The sequence below is a fragment of the Mesoplodon mirus genome (genome assembly GCF_964341445.2).
Source record: "Mesoplodon mirus genome assembly, chromosome: 5".
Taxonomy (NCBI): domain Eukaryota; kingdom Metazoa; phylum Chordata; class Mammalia; order Artiodactyla; family Ziphiidae; genus Mesoplodon; species Mesoplodon mirus.
The window spans coordinates 141,879,718-141,898,841 of NC_138980.1; the positions used below are offsets into that span (position 1 = coordinate 141,879,718).

At 50.0% G+C, this 19,124-nt stretch overlaps 2 protein-coding genes across 2 annotated transcripts; both read left to right on the top strand.

The window, feature by feature from the left end:
- Positions 1-258: 258 nt before the first annotated feature.
- Positions 259-2,386, top strand: CCNO (cyclin O; the record flags this gene model as incomplete). Its single annotated transcript, XM_082622911.1, has 3 exons — positions 259-633; positions 1,268-1,453; positions 1,901-2,386. The coding sequence occupies 3 exons, from the start codon at positions 259-261 to the stop codon at positions 2,384-2,386; spliced, it is 1,047 nt and encodes a 348-aa protein (XP_082479037.1).
- Positions 2,387-6,675: 4,289 nt separating this feature from the next.
- Positions 6,676-12,771, top strand: MCIDAS (multiciliate differentiation and DNA synthesis associated cell cycle protein; the record flags this gene model as incomplete). The annotated part of the gene is made up of 7 exons (XM_082621473.1): positions 6,676-6,792; positions 6,880-6,976; positions 7,157-7,248; positions 10,497-10,569; positions 11,133-11,344; positions 11,963-12,073; positions 12,331-12,771. 7 exons carry the CDS (start codon positions 6,676-6,678, stop codon positions 12,769-12,771), a joined length of 1,143 nt encoding a protein of 380 aa, XP_082477599.1.
- Positions 12,772-19,124: the final 6,353 nt, after the last annotated feature.

The following is a 19,124-nucleotide window of genomic DNA, read 5'->3' on the forward strand; positions in this document are numbered from 1 at the left end:
CTCCTCCTCCCCCTTGCAGACCCCGGCAGCTGAGTGTGCCAGCGGCGCGCTCGGGAGCGGGTCTTTAGCCGGGAAAGCGCGGTTCTCGGGCCGCTCTGGGCTCAGCCAGTGAGAAGCCGGGGGTGTGGCTAAGGGAACCTGCAGGGAGAGTACTTATGGGCTCGCCGCAGGTCAGGCCTGGCCTCTTCTGCACTCTCGCGCACGCGTGCCCACCTCAACCGCAGCCGGGGAGTCGTAGAACAGCCACACGGCTTCATCATGGTGACCCCCTGCCCCACCAGCCCCGTGAGCCCCGCCGCCCGGGCTGGGAGGCGGGACGACCAGAACCTCCGTGCCCCGGTGAAGAAGAGCAGGCGCCCACGCCTCCGGAGGAAGCAGCCGCTGCAGCCGCTGAACCCGTGCCCGCTACCCGGAGACTCTGGCGTCTGCGACCTGTTCGAGTCCCCCAGCTCCGGCTCGGATGGCGCAGACAGCCCCGCGGCGCGAGGCTGCAGCCCCCTACCCGGTCCTGCCCAGCAGCTGGTGCAGCTAGATCTACAGACCTTCCGCGACTACGGTCAGAGCTGCTACGCCTTCCGCAAGGCGCGGGAAAGCCACTACCACCCGCGGGAGTCATTGGCGCGGCAGCCACAAGTGAGGCGCTGGTGGAGCCAGCTCTCCACCGCCGCTACTCTTCCTCTCCCGGGCTCTCTCCTTTTCTGCTCTGTCTGCCCTCCGCGGCGCCCCGGCCCTCGCCAGCCCGACTTCTGCCCCCGGTCCGAGCGGGAAGGGGCTTTGGAGGGCCGGGCCACCAGCCTCATTTTACAGATGGAGAAAAGCGGGGCCTGGACGGCTTAAGTGACCTGCCCGAAGTCTCCAAACTGTTTAGCAGGGACACGGTAGAATGCAGATTAGTTAAGACAGTTTCTAGGTTCGAGTCCAGACTCCTACCGACCCCGGCAAGTTACTTCACAGTCCTAAACTTGTTTCTTCATTTGCAAAGTGGTGACCTCTCTGCCCCCACTGATTGCTGAGAGTATTAACACGAGGTAACGTGTATCCGCGCTCGGCACGGCGCCAGGCACGAATCCCGGCATCCTGGCTCCTAGCCCTGCCTGTGCTTTTTCCACAGCAGCGCTGCCCACCTCTTTCCTTTTCCAGCGCCTTTAGGTTTTTCCTCTGTTTCCTGCCTCCCTCCGGGGACGCTCCTTAGGTCTTCGTGCCCTGTCCCTTCCAGCCGCTCTCAGCCCTAGGCTCAGCTGGCCCGCCTCCCTCCTCCCTCCGGCAGGTAACGGCGGAATCCCGCTGTAAGCTGCTCAGCTGGCTAATCCCCGTGCACCACCAGTTCGGCCTCTCCTTCGAGTCGCTGTGCCTGACGGTGAACACTCTGGACCGCTTTCTTATCACTACGCCTGTGGCTGCAGACTGCTTCCAGCTGCTCGGGGTCACGTCCCTGCTCATCGCTTGCAAACAGGTACCTCCACGCGGGGTCTGGGGGGCAGCCAGACTCCCGGCCGCTGTCTGGCCGCCCGGCTTTTCAGTGCACACGGCTGAGTGCTGGGTTCCCTGAACTCGTTTTGCAAACATACATACTCCACAGCCTTAACTACAGAATTCCCCCCAAAACGAACAGTCCTTTCACCCAGCCCCCAAAGAAATAGGCCGCGTATCAACAGCTCTCTCTAGCCCCTCTATTCTAGTCTCCGAAAAAAAAAAAAAACTTCAAAATTTCTCAAACCTGTTTTCAGCGTTGCGCTGGAAGTACACCCCAGATGATTACAGTGGAAGTATGGAGAGGCGAAGCCCCAAATATCTCGCTGGCAGGGATGGGGGAAGTCCTGGTTTTCTCCCGAGTGTGAGACTGGGTGGGCCTCCGGCCCTGGGTGCTGCGCAGCGAGGGATGAGCGCCCCTGTGTTACAGGTGGAGGTACACCCGCCGCGCGTGAAGCAGCTCCTGGCCCTGTGCTGCGGCGCCTTCTCCCGGCAGCAGCTCTGCAACCTCGAGTGCATCGTGCTGCACAAACTGCACTTCAGCCTGGACGCGCCGACCATCAGCTTCTTCCTGGAGCATTTCACGCACGCACGCGTGGAGGCCGGGCAGGCAGAGGTCTCCGAAGCCCTGGAAGCGCAAGCCCTGGCGCGCGGGGTGGCGGAGCTGAGCCTGGCTGACTACGCTTTCACCAGCTACACCCCCTCCCTGCTGGCCATCTGTTGCCTGGCGTTGGCAGACCGTATGCTGCAGCTCCCTCGCCCGATGGACTTGCGCCTGGGCGGGCACCCTGAGGCGGCGCTGCAGGACTGCCTGGGCAAACTGCAGCTACTGGTGGCCATAAACAGAACGTCCCTGACTCACATGCTGCCCCTCCAGATCTGCAAGAAGTGCAGCCTGTCCCCGAGCTTGAAATGAAGTAGACCCTTGGTCTCCTTTGATCCCCTGGCCTGGCTGCTGGACCTCTCCCATTGCTCTGAAAGAGTGCAGTATTGGCCCACAGAGAAGGGTTCAGGCCTCCCAGTTGGTCACCAGGTCATCCTGCAGGTTGTAAATAGTGTACGATTGTGGGGTTTCATTGTTTATTTATTTTGCTAACAGCACACGAGAGAAGAGACGAATCTTTCCCCAATAAACAGGCTGTCTGTGGTGGTTTGTCTGAATTCTACCAATGTGAGTGTTTGTCCACGAAGAGGGACGGTGAAGGCAATCCGGGAATAGAGGCGGTCAGTAACCATGCAGGGTTCCTCCCTCCCCCCCAGGCATCTCTGTTTGGGAACACCAGGTCTGGAGAGGTTCCTGTAGACTGAGGTTCCAGTTACAAGGCGAGTCAGGGTCACTTGTTGGCCTGTAACTGGTGACCTTGTTAGGAGGCTGAGGACTGCTCACTCCTAGAGGTTCAAAGGGTGAGGGTGGGGTGTGAGGCTGAAAAGAACCCACAGCAGTCCATGTTGTCTAGCGGGACCAGGGGGCACACTGCTGGTGCAGAAGATCCCAGGCTGAGAAGCTTTGGGGACTGCACAGTCCCACTAGCTAGGGCAACCAAGAGTTACCCTGACAACTGCCAGATGTGGGAAATTGAAGGCTTTGCAGGCAGTTATGGCCATTGCAAATTGAGTCAATTTATCCTGCAATCACATGGTTGAACAGTTCTCTCTTGTTTTACACCTACTATGTATGAGCCCATGGTAACAATGGTGCAATAGTAATCATGGCTATCATTGAGTGCTTACGTGTACCAGGCACAGTGTTCAGCATTCATTATTTCAATCCTTCAACAGTTCTACGAGGCAGAGTCTATTATCCCATTTTTCAGAGAAGGACACTGGGCCGCAGAGAGGTTAAACAACAGTGGAGCAGCCAGGATTTGAGGCAGGTGATCTGAGTCCAGAGTTCCACCCTTTGCCACATGCTCAGTTTCCTCCACTTACAGGTTTCTGGAAATGCTCAAAAAAAAAAAAAAAAAAACACCTCTCTTCCCAAGGTAAGTGTGGGACAAGTGATCTGTTCAGTGCCCTCCATTTAGTAGGGACTATGGAGAACATATTTGGAGAGCCAGTACAGTCCTTGCCTCTAGTCATGTTACAGGAGTCATTTTACAGATAGGAAAAGTGAGTCAAGAAATGCGACAGAGGCTTGCTGGAGTTCTGTGACTCCACAGCTGTCCCATCATCTTCATTCTCACTGTTGTGAATCTGCTGTAGACCCTAAATCTGTAACCTCCAGCAAATTAACCTCTCTGAGCCCAATCGCCAACTGATAGCGGGGCTATTATGAAGCTTAAATGAGATCGCTATGAGGCAGTATAAAGTAGTGCTTAAACACTTGGACTCTGGAGTCAATTTGCTGTGTGACCTTAAGCAAGTCACATGTCTATGCTTAAGTCTTTTCTGTAAAAATGAGAGTAACAGTAGCATTTACCTGGTAGTGTTGAGGTATGGATTTAATGAGATGTTCTCTACAAACCCCTCAGCACAGGTCCTGCCTGGCACATAGCAAGTCTTCAAGAAGGCTAGGGGCTTCCCTGGTGGCGCAGTGGTTAAGAATCTGCCTGCCAGTGCAGGGGACACGGGTTCGAGCCCTGGTCCGGGAAGATCCCACATGCCGCGGAGCAACTAAGCCCGTGTGCCACAACTACTGAGCCTGCGCTCTAGAGCCCGTGTGCTGCACCTACTGAAGCCCGCTAGCCTAGAGCCCGTGCTCTGCAACAAGAGAAGCCACCCAATGAGAAGCCCGGACACCAACGAAGAATAGCCCCAGCTTGTGGCAACTAGAGAAAAGCCTGCGGGCAGCAACAAAGACCCAAGGCAGTCCAAAAAAAAAAAAAAAAAAAAAAAAGGCTGGTGGCAGCCTGCACAATGATGGGGTGTGGGGGAGGAGTTACACAGATAAAAAAAACTTGGTGAAAAAATAGAGATAAAGCAAATACAGGAAAATGTTAATGCTACTGTTGTTCATTGTACTGTGTTTTTCAAATTTTCTGTATGGTTGAAAAAATAAAGTTTTGGCGGAATAAACTCAGTCATGTTCTACTGCATTTAGAATAAATCTAAATGTATGACAAATGGCACAAATAAAAAGCAAACTCAAAACATACTTAGAGAAATTTCCTTGCACTTCTTGTGAACCCAAGTACTCTCCAGAGACAGGAGCCCCTTACGAGCCCTTCTCTCCTGATATGTTGTTATGCTAAGCTCTCTAGGAACTTTCTCCTCCTTGGCTCAGGGAGAGGGAAGTGGTGATCCCCGAGCTGTTTGAGGAAAAGCTGGTCTGTGATGGTGAAAAGGAGGAGGAAAATCATATCACCTGTTCCAAGTTCCAAAATATCTGGAGCTCTCAGCCTGGCTATTAAGGCATGGGGTACCTCTGCAAAAGTGATTTTGGGGGGAGTTGTCTTCACCAGCATTTACTCAGCTAAGATTGATATGGGGGATTTGGTTCCAGAATCATCCAGACCAGGAATCATGTAATCATGCTATTCCAGCTCCTGTTGCCACAATCTACTGTACATTTTTATGCACAATGCCCATATTTTTCTACTCCAGTGTGGAACTCATTGATGGAAAATGGGCCTGTTTTGGATCTTGCCATGTGTAGAGATCCCCCAAAACTCAGCTAAGAGCTTCCCCACTCCTTTTACAGACTGGGAAGTCATTAAGGGTAGGGATGGGGAATGGACTGACTAGTGGCTAGGCTACTCAGGAACCAGAGGAAGTAAGAGACAAAGCCAGCAAGAGGCTGTGGGAGCCTGGAGGTGCAGCTGAAAAGGCGCCTCAAAACAGCAACATTGATTTATCCACACCAAGCACCAGTCGCATTACATAAACAATCTCATCTTCACAGCAACTCCTCTGAAGTTAGTGTTATGTGTTTCCAAAAGAACTGGGGTTCAGGTATCTGGTGGAGCCTGGGTTCCGACTCTAAAGCCAGAGCTTCTTCCTCACCATCAGCGACACCACACCAACTCTAGCTGGCTGAAATCACTGGTTCCTGCATCTATAGATGGTTCAGAGAGTCTCTAAGTCTATAACTATATCATTGGATTGCTTTCCATCACTGTTAGGGGGATCTTGTTTATTAATCCAGATAATAGATGCAAATAAAAGAGGATCTTTCACTACTCCTATGAGGTGTAAGGCACCAATTTAAAGTGCCCAATAGGGGGTCACAAGGATTTCAATTTCAGATGATTGTTCAAACCGTATGGATATAAGAGTGGTCCTGAAAGAGACCCCTCACCCAAGGATCTAGAGATGCCCCTTCCTGGGAGAGGCTTCCGGCTTGGGAAGAGGAGCGAAGACTCTGGCTGAGCAAGCAAGGCCGGTTGTACAGAGAGTGACCAAATGCCTCGAGCGGTAGCTGAGGCTTCCGGGGAAGAGACCGGGTTTTGGGGATTTGGGGCTGTCCACTGTGGACATGTGTGACCCTCTCTTTTAAAGGCTGTGCTCAGGTGCTGCTGCCTGAGAAAGTGCGGGGTAGGGGTAGGGGTACGGAGCGGGGCTCTAGGCATCAGACCAAGTGGATGTCAAACCCAGGAGGGCTCCCTAGCCTTGGGGACTTCTGTAATCTGGGGCTGTTCTGGGGAGTCCCTGCTGGACTTCTACAATACATCCCCAGCAAACCTTACATGGCGGGGCAAATGCCGGGGTCTGACTTTGGCAGTTGACACTCCAAGTTTGTTTCGTGCCTTGTGGCTGGCGTGGGAAGAAAATGAAATAAGAATCGTTAACTTTTCCATATTCCCGCTGTCCGTACGCGGAAAGGCGGTACCCAGCGTTAGGGACCAGTAGGGGTTATCCTCCCCTCCTCTCCCTTCCTATGGCGTGGCCGGGAGGCTGCGGCGCCAACGCTAGCCAAAAGAGCGCTCGCGGGCCCGGGCCCCGCGCTCGCGGCTCCCGGGGGAAGCCGCGTTGCCAGGTTGGGTTTTAACGCCTCCGCCCGCGCACAGATTGTCCGGGGCTGAAGGCGCCACCACTGGCGCTCAGGCGCGAGCCGCCCCTCCCGCGCGGCGGTCCTCCTACTCCACCCCGCCTTCCCTCCGCACCTTCACAGTCGCCCCTGAGCCCCACCCCGGCCGCGCGCCTCCCCGACTTCCGGCCGGCTTCAGAGCCTCTGGAGCGCTGGGTGTGGGGTCGCCATCCCGGCCCGGCCGCCGCCTCCGAGCAGTCGACGCGGGGCTCCAGGCCTGAAGCGGGCGGGGAGGCAGGATGCAAGCGTGCAGGGGCACCGCGGCGGGTCGCCGGGCCTTCGACAGCATTTGCCCCAATAGGATGCTGGATCCGCGAGGCCGGCAGTTCGGCAAGCCCGGGAAGCTGGAGAGGAAGGTGGGGCCGCGGGACGGAGCCGGGCAGGGTCCTCACGCTCCCGGCAGTGAGGGCTGACCCGCGCTCACCGTTTCTGTGCCCGGCTAGTTCGCCCCTGCGCGGAAGCTCTTTCTCGGTAGCAGCGGCAGCAGCCCGGTGTCGGTGTACGAGGATCCCCCAGACGCCGAGCCCGCTGCGCTGCCAGGTGATACCGGTGGTCCCTGCGCGACCCCTCGGGTTCCCCGCGCCAGGTGGGTGGGGCGCGCGGGGCTCAGAACAGCTTTTCTCCCGGGGGTTTCGGAGTCCTGGCGGCGATGCCAGCGGCGAGCCCTTACGGGGAGGCTTAGGGTCCGCCCGGCGCGTGTCTCCGGTTCTCCCCACGCAGTCCTCACCACCATAGACCTGCAGGACCTCGCTGACTGCTCCTCGTTACTCGGGTCCGACGCGCCGCCTAGTGGTAGTTCGGCCGCCTCACAGGTACCTCTCCTGGTGGAAACTCGCGGCCTATCGAAGCCCAAACTTCGATTCGGGAGTCAGTTCTCGAGTTTGCTCAAAGAATCCTTTTGGGTGGGGAGCGCAGGCACATCTGGCTAGCGGGGGGAGATGTCCTGCAGAAATCCAAGGCTCGAGGATTAGAACTTCCTCCTCCCTCCTAGTATGTTAACGGTGGCTGCATTCTCAGAACTGTTTTGACCAGCTCTGTACAGGGAAGCTCATCTGGAGGGCTCCCCTGCCAGACGGGTCTCCCATTCCCCTCCCCATCTATTCCTTGGAGCTGCGATAAAGCAACGTGGAGATTGCGCACTGAGGGACCAGGTGGGTAGATGGGAGCAAAGTTGCTCTCTGGGCACCTATCTGTTCTCCCAACATGCCTTTCCCGGCCATTCATTAACCATTTTCATTCCCTGGATGTCTAAGGAGTGTGGAGATCGGAGAATAACTTCTCGATCAAGACTGGAAAAAACGAAGAGAATTTACATTTGGAGGAAGTGGGAAGAGTGACAAAGGACTCAAAGAAATCTGACTGAAAACGTTGCTCTCTACAGAGATGGCCCTTCAGCAGTTGGGCACTTTATAAAAGTCCTTTTCGCCCCCTGCAAAGGCTGCTGTCACTTACTCCCATGGGGCAAAGAGGCATTTCCCCCCAAAAACCTATCTTCTTACTTGCATCCCACTTCTACCACTTGCTAGGACTGAGACTCCCCAGCCAGATGATGGTACCTCCCAGCACTGGTGTCTGGGAGGCCAGAAGCCTGCCTCATCGATGGATATGAAGGCATCCACCGATGCATATGAATGGATATGAGTAGCTAAATGCAACCTCCAGGAAGGGTGCCAGTTCCAGGTTCCTGGCAGCAGGTGCTGGGGATATGAGGTTTCACGGGAACAGACCAAGTACAGAACTCTCCAGAGGAAATGACCACCTCCTAGAACTGGGGTTGGGGTGGTGGAGCGAAGCTTCCCAGGGCCTCTCTAAGTGCCTCTTCGAATTGGGATAGAGCCTAGGGAGACTCAGGGTAGGTGGCAACTGAGAGCAGAGATTGTGAAGGCAACAGGTAAAAGTGGGAATTGCCCTGCAAAGGCCATTCTCCTGTTCTTTTAGGGTCTGGATGCTCAAATGAAAAAAGACAATACATGAGCATCTTTCAACGGACCCAGAGGGCTACATCGTGCCCTTTCTCCAACATGTTTATTTTGCAAGAAAAAAACCCAAACCAAACCATACCAAACAACAACAACAAAACCAAACAGGCTCTTGCTGAATTTTTGCTTATGTATACAGAGCTTAAATTTGACATCATGCTCTGCGTTAAGTTTTTTGGTTTTGTTTCGTTTTTGTTTTTTGGCTGCTGTTTTTGTTGGAGAAATGCCAGGTTTTTACCTAATTGGGAAGACAAGATTCACAGTTTCAAGGACAGCTCATGCCCGATGGCCCAAGCAAGAGGTCCAGGATTTTCCCCGCGGGAAGGCAGAACTGGTACAGAAGGAGATATATCCCTAGGGGAAGATTCTGTGGGGGAACCCCCTGGCCAGTGCACACTGGTTATATTTCTCCTTCCTGCTGGGGAAAGTGGACAGAGAGAGGAAGTGCTCTAGAAGTGTTTGAGGTCCAGAATGGGCTAAGACCTGGGATAGCACAGGAGGAAGCATTTCCTGGGTGGCCGTCCCTGAGAGTTGGCCTCTAGTCTCCTCATGGTAAGGGCTTTTCTCTACTGAGGGAGACCTTTGAGCCCTTGGGAAATGTCTCATTTCTGACTCCTTCAACCAGGGGAGTACTTGTGCTTCAGGATTTGTCTGGGGCCCTCAGTCTTTCCTTTCTAAGCTCCCTTCCCCTTACAGACTCAGTTCTCAACTGGTACTAGAGGTCTCCCTGGTTGAAGCTCTCCTCCCTGAAGGAAACTGATACTTGTACATTCTTCGAAGTTAGAGTCAGAATAAGTTCCTCTTCTCAGAAGTATTTGAATAGTAAAGAAGGGTGTTTGGGAGAAGAATATGATTAACCCAAAGGAATAAAACAATTGATAATAGTGGAATCAGTAGAATAGATATTTCTGATGGGCATACTGGACGCACCCCTCACACCATGCTCCTTGAGAGGCTTCTTTCCCCTTCCCAGAACTGTCTTCATTGGAAGCCAGGCTTTCCTAAAAGAGAAATAAAAGCTAGAGGCAATGAGGTATAGAGGAAAGAGGACTGAAATAGGCACCAGCATTCTGGGGCAGAAGCTCCAGTTTTACTATTTCAGAGCTGGGTGGCTTTCGACAACGCAATTTCTCTGAGCTTCAGCTTCTCCATCATGGGAGGAGTCACTTCCTGGGCCCTGCCTACTTCCTACATTGGTGTGAGAATTAACAGAGAGACTCGATGTAAAAGTTTGTGTCAACTCTGTGCACGAATTAAGAGAATAAGAAGTTTCCTGGTCACCAGCCTTTTACAGTGTCCTTCCGTCTCACGCACCCAGGCACATTGCAGGAACCCAGGAGAGTGTCCAGTCCAAGATGCTGGAGATGCATCACGCCGTACGTGAAAAGTCAACTCCAACTTTTTGAGAAACGGAAGAGCAAGAGGGGCCACGCCTGCTGCGTGCTGAACAGAAGCACTTTCCACAGCATCCCTGGTCCCTTATATCTTAGCCTACCTTTTCTCTTTCTGTGTGGGGAGAGGTGGTTTAGTTGTGACTGAGCCTTGGCGGGATATGTGGACTCGAGTTACTGCTTTGGATGCCTCCGCACGCTGGCGGGTCTTGGGAGGAAGGACGGCGTGTCCGTACGCCATGCTCCCAGCTCTTAGAGCTGTGGCTCCTTGGTCTGTGGGAGGTAAGTCGGGGCTGAAGGTCTGCGGGCGCACTAGCGACGCGCCTGGTTGGCTGGTGACCGGCCAATGAGGCGGCGCCGGACTGTGCCATCTGCCAGAGGCCGGGCGCGGGGCGGCTGTGCTGCGCGCAGAAGGACCGACGCGCGGCGCAGCAGCGCGCAGTTTCAGCGCCCGGCAGGACCCTCGCGACCGGGTCCCCGCTTCGTGCGTCCTTCTCCCCACCATGGCAGTGCAAGCCTGCTGGATTCCGTGTCTCGGGCAGGGCTTTGATTTTCAGGTACAAGTTTCCGCTGCGAACGCGAGTGCATGCAGACCTGCCATCGAGCCCGGGAGGTTAACTGTCGGTCTAGGAAGTGTTCCAGACCCGCCAGGCTCAACATTAACTAGTTTGTACCTCTGGTTTGTTTCAGAACCACTCCCAGCAAACGGCAGCGGACTTCGATCTGCAGGATTTCAGAGACACCGTGGATGAGCTCATTGCAGGCAAGTGCAATCTCTTTGCAGTTCAATCAGTAACGGCGGGGGTGTCCTCACCCCTCAAATCTGACTAGTTCGGATTTCGTGGTCCTGAAAGTGGTAAACCCTGTACCTGTCAACGACTCGCCAGCAACTCATCAAAGGGTCTGGCTCATCCATATTTAGCCCCCCCCCCTTTCCTACTGGAGATGAGTCGCTGGATCTATAGCGCTTTCTCAGTTTGCCCGTGTGAGTTCTGGGAGAGAGAACCCTACGCTGTGACGTGGTCTGGAAGACGCTGAGTGACAGGAGTGTGCAGAGTAGTGCATTTGTGTGACTTCAGGCAAGTTTGCCCTGGCCACCGTGGAAATTCAGTTCAGATCATCTCAACAGGCATTTATTGAGCGCCTGCTGTGTATGTACAGGATATCAGGAAGAGCCTGGGGATCGTAGGGATTGCAGAGTGAGGGGTGCTTTATTAATAAACAAAAATCACGTAAACCCTATACCCGCGTGATATTTTGTCCCTGCCGTTAGCTGGGCGCGAGTCTGAGGCTGCAAACCCAGCTCCCTCTCTTCCTCTTCATCAGACTCATCCTCTTTGATGTCGCCTCCCCTGGCGGGCGGAGACTTCCCCTTCTCTCCTTGCGACGTACTGCCGTTTGGTCCCTGTCTCTCCCCACAAGCCTTGCAGTCACCGCCGCTGCGCCCTCCCGACGTGCCCCCGCCAGAGCAGTACTGGAAGGAGGTGGCCGACCATCACCAGAGGGCGTTGGGGGACGCACTCGTGGAGAATAACCAAGTAGGGACACTGGGCTGGCGTCCAGGAGTCCTTGGGGCGGGGGCAGGGTATGGGGCTCCGGGAGGAAGTGGGGTTGCAGGAGCGGGAATGAGCCCCCTTGGACGTTAAAAGCAGTGGACGAGTTTACGTAGCTGCTGTTGCTCCACTGGCTCTACCTCAGTTTACAACGTCACTAAGTGGGAATGATCTTACCCACCAGATTTTTAATAGGGCCACCAATATTTATTGAAGGCTTTCTATATGCCTGGTATTGTGCTTACCTATTTACTTTCCCCATTAATTACAGCCATTGAGCTAGATACTTTTACCAGCCCCATTTTACAGATAAGGAAACTGACTTACAAGAAGGTTGAACTTCTATATCTGCCTGTTGCCCAAGTCAGCACTCCTCACCGCTACACTGAGGATTAACTGAGAAATATTTTGTCTAAGTGCTCTGTAAAAATCAATCAATCAATCAATCAATCAATCAATCAAATTATCATTCTCACCAGTGTAAACGTCCTTGGGGCCCCAGTTTCTAATTAGACGTTAGGATCTGGGTTCAATTTATGCAGACTGTACAGACGAGACCGAGCACGGTAGCCTATCGCTGAATGTTTGGGTCTCCTCCTGCAGCTGCACGTGACGTTGACCCAGAAACAGGAGGAGATCGCCTCACTGAAGGAGCGGAACGTGCAACTGAAGGAACTCGCCAGTCGGACACGGCACCTGGCCTCGGTGCTGGATGTAAGTGGGGCGCGCGCGTGTAGAACACTGCAGGAAGTCGGAAATGTTCTGTGCACCTCCCACCCAGCTCCCCGTGTTGGGAGCCGGCGGGGGTCGGGGAACGGAGAGGACCGCTGGGAGCTCTCTGAGTCACTTGCAGGCGTTGCCTAAGTCGGCCGAGTCGCGCAGTTCGAAGTGCGCCCAGGTCTCCTTTGAGCGCCCAGCACGAGGCGAGTCCGGCTGGCCCCAGGGTGGCGCTCCTCCCCATCTTTTTGTAGAAGCTGATGATCACACAGTCCCGGGATTTCGGGGCGGCAGCCGAGTCCATCCCGCTCAAGGCGACTTCCAAAAGGAGCCTGGAGGAGTTGTTCAGCGCTGCGGGGCAGGATTGCGCGGAAGTGGACGCTATCCTGAGGGAGATTTCCGAGCGCTGCGATGAAGCGCTGCAGAGCCGCGATCCCAAGCGGCTCCGGCTGCAGCCCGAGCCCCCGAGCACGGACGGCAGGCCTGGGAACCTGCACGGCGCCTTCCGGGGGCTGCGCACAGACTGCAGCCGGAGCGCGCTGAACCTGAGCCACAGTGAGCTGGAGGAGGGCGGCTCCTTCAGCACCTCCATCCGCAGCCACAGCACCATCCGTACCCTCGCTTTCCCCCAGGGCAATGCCTTCACCATCCGGACAGCCAACGGGGGTTACAAATTCCGCTGGGTCCCCAGTTGAGCTGGGATGTGGTCCTCCGAAACACTGCCCTCTATCCAAACTGAAGCGCCTGGAGGCTAAACGGGAATAGCTGAAACCTGGTTTCTCAGAAGAACTCCACTTGCAGGGCCGACGCCAGCCTGAAACTTTTTTTTTCAGGAACAAAAACGTTTTGATACCGATGCACTGTAAAATTCTGGTACAAAATACTGTGTGGTCCCTCCCCTTTTCACAGCGAAACCGTGTGTGTATGTGTGTGTGTGTGTGCGTGCATATGTATACATACGCTTATATATCACAGTCAATTTTTAAAGTATTTATTTTTAGCAGCTTTGAATTACGTACTTTTTAGAGCTGGAAGGAACCTAAAAACCACTTAAGTATTTTATAATTATAATAATGCCCTACTTTCATACGAAGCAAAAGGGGGCTCTAAGAAGTTAAGCAATTTTCTACAAAAAGAAGCGTCATGGGAACCTTCCGAGTGCTCTCGCTAGTCTTTTAAAGATTGTAGGTCCAGAGGCCAGGTCTCTGGGTGAACGTTTCAATACGTCACTCACTTCCCCTGATCACTTAATTTTGTTACTGTTGGAATCTTTCATTTTAGCTGCCAGAATAAAAAATTAGGAGAGGTTAGGGTTAGGAATTCCTAAACCCTTGTCTTAGGGCAGGCAAAAAAACAGAGGAAAGTGAAGATTCTCAGAGTCGATGGGTTATTGACAAAATAGGTGCTAAACACGTTTGTTTGTAATGATCATTTACATAATTTTGTAAGATTTATGATAAATGTTTATATTAATTATGTATAGTTTTATTTGTCTAGACAGAATAACCACAGAAAAAGCAAACTTAGTAAGAAACACACATTGTTTTAAGAAAATGGTACATCCCACATGGAAAAGAATGTGCATATTTTAGGGTGTTCATATTTTTGGGGGGGCAGAAACCAAGTGTGGAAACCTTGGTAAAAGTAAAACTATCTATTTGAATTCCATGGATAAAATTGGGGTACACATTCATGTTTTATATTTCTTGGCTTCATCTTCTAAGAAAAACTTAGGTGTTATATGGTGCCTTCGCTTTGCCTTTTCTTTATCCCCTTTTGCGTGGGCTTCCTTTTTCTACTCTGTTGTGAAGTTTTGTTAGTATAATATGTCAAGTCGTGATTTGTCCTAACCTCCACAGTTCTCAACAAGAGGGCTGCTTCTTGCGTTTGGGGGCTCAGCATGGGCAAGTGTCCAACCCTGTTAACACCACATTGCTGGTTCTGCCATCCAAATGCCATCTGAATGGAGAGATCAGGTTACAGGTGAGCTGGGCAGGCTGGCGGAACCTGCTTCTCCAGTTTGTCCTGGGTAACTGTTATCTGTATTTAAATGGCCATTTTGAAAACAAACAAGAAAGTGATAAAATAGAGCACATTTCCTCATACTTTGTCTAACAAATGGACTCTTAAAAAATACACTGGATAGTTCAGAATTCTTTTTTTTTTAACATTTATTTTATTACTTATTCATGAAAAAAATTATTTGGAGCAAGAATCATCAGCTGCGTGATCCTGTAGGTCACATGACTGAATCTAATCTGTTAATCTTACTGTGTCCTCCTTGAAGTAGACGCTGTGGGCTGAAATCTGTGTCATAAGCGACAAGCATGATGTCTTGGTTTCAGCATAGGGATTTATGGGACAAAATTAGGGGCTTGAAGCCACCTACATGTTGAAAACACTCACAAACAGGTTTCCCCAAATTAGTTCTTCCTTCTCCCCTCTCCCTTGTTCTCTCTCTCTCATCTTTGCATCTCACAGAAAAGAGCACCAGTACTATAAAGTCTGTGCCAGGCAGTTGAGATAGGAATGGAGTTTACTCGAATTTTAAGATAAGGGTTTATTTTTAACACATAATAAGTTGAGACAGGAGTTGCTAACATTTGTTTTGGCTGCTAATGATGCTATCAACGAACCAGACTTTATCTTTCTACTTTATGCCCCCCTAACTTGTTAGCAGTTTGTCCTCATGCTCAATGTGTCATGACCATAAGGTTACTGCTGTAGCTCCAGACATCATGTCTGCATTCAAGATAAAAATAAAGAGTACAAGGTTTCACAGATTGAAAGGGAAGACAAAAACTCTGCCAAAAAACCCCCAGGTGGACTTTCACTCAAGTCTCATAATCAGACCTGAGCCACACAGTTACCCCTACTTTCAAGGGAGGCTGGGAATCTAGTTTCTCACTCTCCTAGCCACTATAGTGAGAGGTAGGCAAGAGAGAAGGGAGTTGGGAAAAGCTCTTACCCTATCTAACTAACAGTATCTGTCACAGAGGTTTAGTTGGTCTCAGTAATATAGGGAAGCCTAAAGAGAAAATACAGGAGGAATGTGTCCCTCAGACCCTGACACCAGATCTTGGCCTCCCCAGCAGGGAGTAGGTGGGCTTCCATCCTGAGAGAGGGCCCAGGATAGTTCTCGGCCTCCCTTGGGGACCTGGGAGCCTGAAAGGGAAGGAAGCACTCAGAGTGGTGCTGCAGCTGGAGCCTGAGGCCTGGGTATGTGATGAGAGTCTTTGAGTGTGCGAGCCTCTGGGAATAAGATGAAGGAAGTGATTGGTACTCTGGTTGGATTCTCCTTAATAAATTTCATCTTCATCTTTTAACTAAAAAAATGGAAATAAAAATTTTATGCAAGGAAAATATACTCATTGTAAATACAATGAAGTAACAAGTGGTAATGAAAGTACAGTGAAGTAACAAGTGGTAATCCTAACAACTAAAGATACTATTCTGAATATTTTGGTGTATTTCCTTTCAGAAATTTTTAATGTATATACATATGTGAGTGCATAAGTATGTTTGTGTGTATTTAAAACTTGGATCCTCTAGACATTATTATTTTTTAAATAAATTTATTTATTTGTTTATTATTTATTTATTTATTTTTGGCTGCATTGGGTCTTCGTTGCTGTGCTTGGGCTTTCTCTAGTTGCAGCGAGCAGGGCTACTCTTTGTTGCAGTGCGCGGGCTTCTCATTGCGGTGGCTTCTCTGTTGCAGAGCACAGGCTCTAGGCACGCAGGCTTCAGTGGTTGTGGCTCGTGGGCTCTAGAGCGCAGGCTCAGTAGTTGTGGCGCACGGGCTTAGTTACTCCGCAGCATGTGGGATCTTCCCGGACCAGAGCTCGAACCCGTGTCCCCTGCATTGGCAGGTAGATTCTTAACCACTGCACCACCAGGGGAGTCTGGCAGGTGGATTCTTAACCACTGCATCACCAGGGAAGTCCCTACATATTATTATTGAATAGCAACAATTGACCATTGTATAGAAATGGTCAAGGGTTCTGCAGTCAAATAGAGATGGATGGTTGCTATCCTGGCCCTGCTAGGATGGGCCAGCTGGGTGACCTGAGTCTGTGAGTGGGCCGCATTCCTCAGTTTTGAAACTGGGACAATGGAAGTTGTGCGATTGATTGAGGTGATGCATCTCAAATGCTTGACACAGTACCTGTTACATGATGAACACTATAGTTATCTGTTTGTATTTTCTATCGCCGCTATAACAAATTACCATAAACTTAGTGCTTAAAACAACATAAATTTATTATCTCACAATTCTGTAGGTCAGAGATGGTTAAGCTGGGTTCTCTGCTCTGGATTTCTAGGAAATCAAGGTGTTGGCCGGGTTCTTATTTAGAGGCTCTGGGAGGACTCCATTTCCAAACTCAGTCTGATTGTTGGGAGAATCCAGTTCCTTATGATTGCAAGACAGAGGTTCCCATTTCCTGGCTTGCTGCAAGCCAGGTACTTGTCTTTGCTCCTAGAGATGTCACTCTGGTCCTTGCATTTGGACCCCTATGTATCAAAGCCAGCAACGTGTGTCAAATCCTTCTCACTGGAGGCTCTCTGACTTTCCCTTCTGCTGTATCTCTCTCTTGCTTTCAACTGGAGAAAATTGCCCAAGAAGTAAAAATATAGGCATGAGTTAGATGTCAAAAGTGTGGGCATGGGTTATCTGGAGAGCAAAAATGGTGCCCTTGCTCACGGCTGAATTCTGGAGCCTGTCAAATGGAGGAAGCTAGAGAGCAGCTTTATTAATGAGTGCTGAAGACATTCACAACAGTTTCTTAACCCTTCTAGGCAATCATGGGGAGGAAATCAAGAAACAGGGAAATAAATCCAGTTCTTGCTTCCCAGTGGAATTCCCTGCCTCAAGGTACCTCAGACTGAGTTATAGAAGGAAAGTTGCCAGGGTCCTGGAGGCATCTTTGTCCTGATGCTGTGCAAAAATTTCCTGTTGGGAAAAGATGTATTGATTTGAGAAAAGAGCATTTCATGCACATCTCAATGTCCTGCAACTCTGCCCAAGCCTAAAAATTCATCCTTATGTGACCACTAGCCTGTTAAAAGTGCTATTTAAAAGTTCTACATTTTTTTCTAATTCATTGGGTTAACAGAGTCTTTCTTGCCATCCCAAGTAACTAACAGATCTTTTTCTGAGAAATTCCATTTTCATATTAAAGAATGCCATCTTCATCCAGCACCTCTCTCTGTCTGGAGTGAAGTTTAATTCACTGATTTATTGAGGTTCTATATATTATTTTCACCTGGTTGTTTATATTTTATTGCCACGTACATCCAAAATTGACCTGAGACCGTTTGTAATGAAAACTTACATGAAATAGGGCTGCTAAAGTTGAGTACCATTAAATGTAAGGAAATCAGCATAGTTAGGGTAGTAATAATTTGCTTTGATTCAATCATTCCTACACTTAAAGACCTATAGCCTTCCTTTAGGCAAACACCTGTTCAAACTTGAATAACTAACAACTGTTTCCAATATTTCCTTTTAGCTGCCTGACAAAACACAAGGTAAATCAGACATGACAACTATTTACATTTATTCGTATTGTACTGACGTAAGGGAAAAGCAATACCACAGATTTACTTAGGATTTATATGGGCAGTCAAGTAATAATTAGAAATTGCATTTAGGATAGGATGTGGAAAATTCACTTATTACTAAGCCATCCCATGGTTTAAAGCAAATACAAATACCATGTTCTGTGAGGGGTAATGATAGCTTTGAGCACTTGTATAAGATCATGCCTAACTCTCAAGGCTTCAAGATTTGTCTTTCATTTATTTGTTTATAATGGAAATTCCTAATGTAGAAAATCCCTCTTGGGGTGCTTCCAAACTCATCATGATTGCCCCTTTTCTGGGAAGAGACCTGAGTACACAAGGCTGGGTCTGTTTAGTTTAGGTTGTCACTCCCCTCTTGCCCTCATCATCCACATCGCCAACAAGGAGATTCTGTTTTTTTAAACAGAATTATCAAGATATATTTCACATACTATATAATTCACCAATTTGAAATGTACAGCTTAATGTTTTTTAGTATATTCAAGGGTTTTGCCACCATCTCCACAACCTAATTTAAAAAGTCCCTTCTATAAGAAGTACTGTACCTGTTAGCTGTTACTTCTCATTTTCCTCCCCAATCCTCCAGCCCTGGGTAACGACTAATTTATTTTCTGTCTTTATAGTTTTCATAATCTGGACATTTCATATAAATGAGATCATATGTATTTTTTTGTGACTAGCTTCTTTTTTTTAAAATTTATTTTTGGCTGCCTTGGGTCTTCACTGCTGTGTGTGGGCTTTCTCTAGTTGTGGCGAACAGGCAGGGGCTACTCTTTGTAGCTCTGTGCGGGCCTCTCATTGCGGTGCCTTCTCTTGTTGCGGAACATGGGCTCTAGGCATACGGGCTTCAGTAGTGGCTCACGGGCTCTAGAGCTCAGGCTCAGTAGCTGTGGTGCACAGGCTTATCTGCTCTGCAGCATGTGGTATCCTCCCGGACCAGGGATCGAACTCGTGTCCCCTGCATTGGCAGGCGGATTCTTAACCACTGTGCCACCAGGGAAGTCCTAGCTTCTTTCACCTACCATACTGTTTTTAAAATTCATCCATGTTATAGCACACGTCAGTACTTAATTCCTTTTTATTGCCAAATAACATTCCATTGTATGGACATTTTTGTGGCTATCATGGAAAATGTTGCTATGAATATTTATGTACAAGTTTTTGTGTAGACATATACGTATTTTCATTTCTCTTGGAAATGAAATACCTAGGAGTGGAATTGCTGGGTCATAATGATAACTCTACATTTAACATTTTGAGGAACTGCCAAACTATTTTCCAAAGTCTTTGTTCCAAAGCTGCACCACTTTACATTCCCACCAGCAGTGTATGAGGGTTCCAGTTTCTCCACATCCTTACCAACACTTGTTATTGTTTGTCTTTTTTGATCATAGCCACACTAGTGGGTGTGATGTTATATCTCATTATAATTTTGCTTTCCATTTCCCTAATGACTAATGAT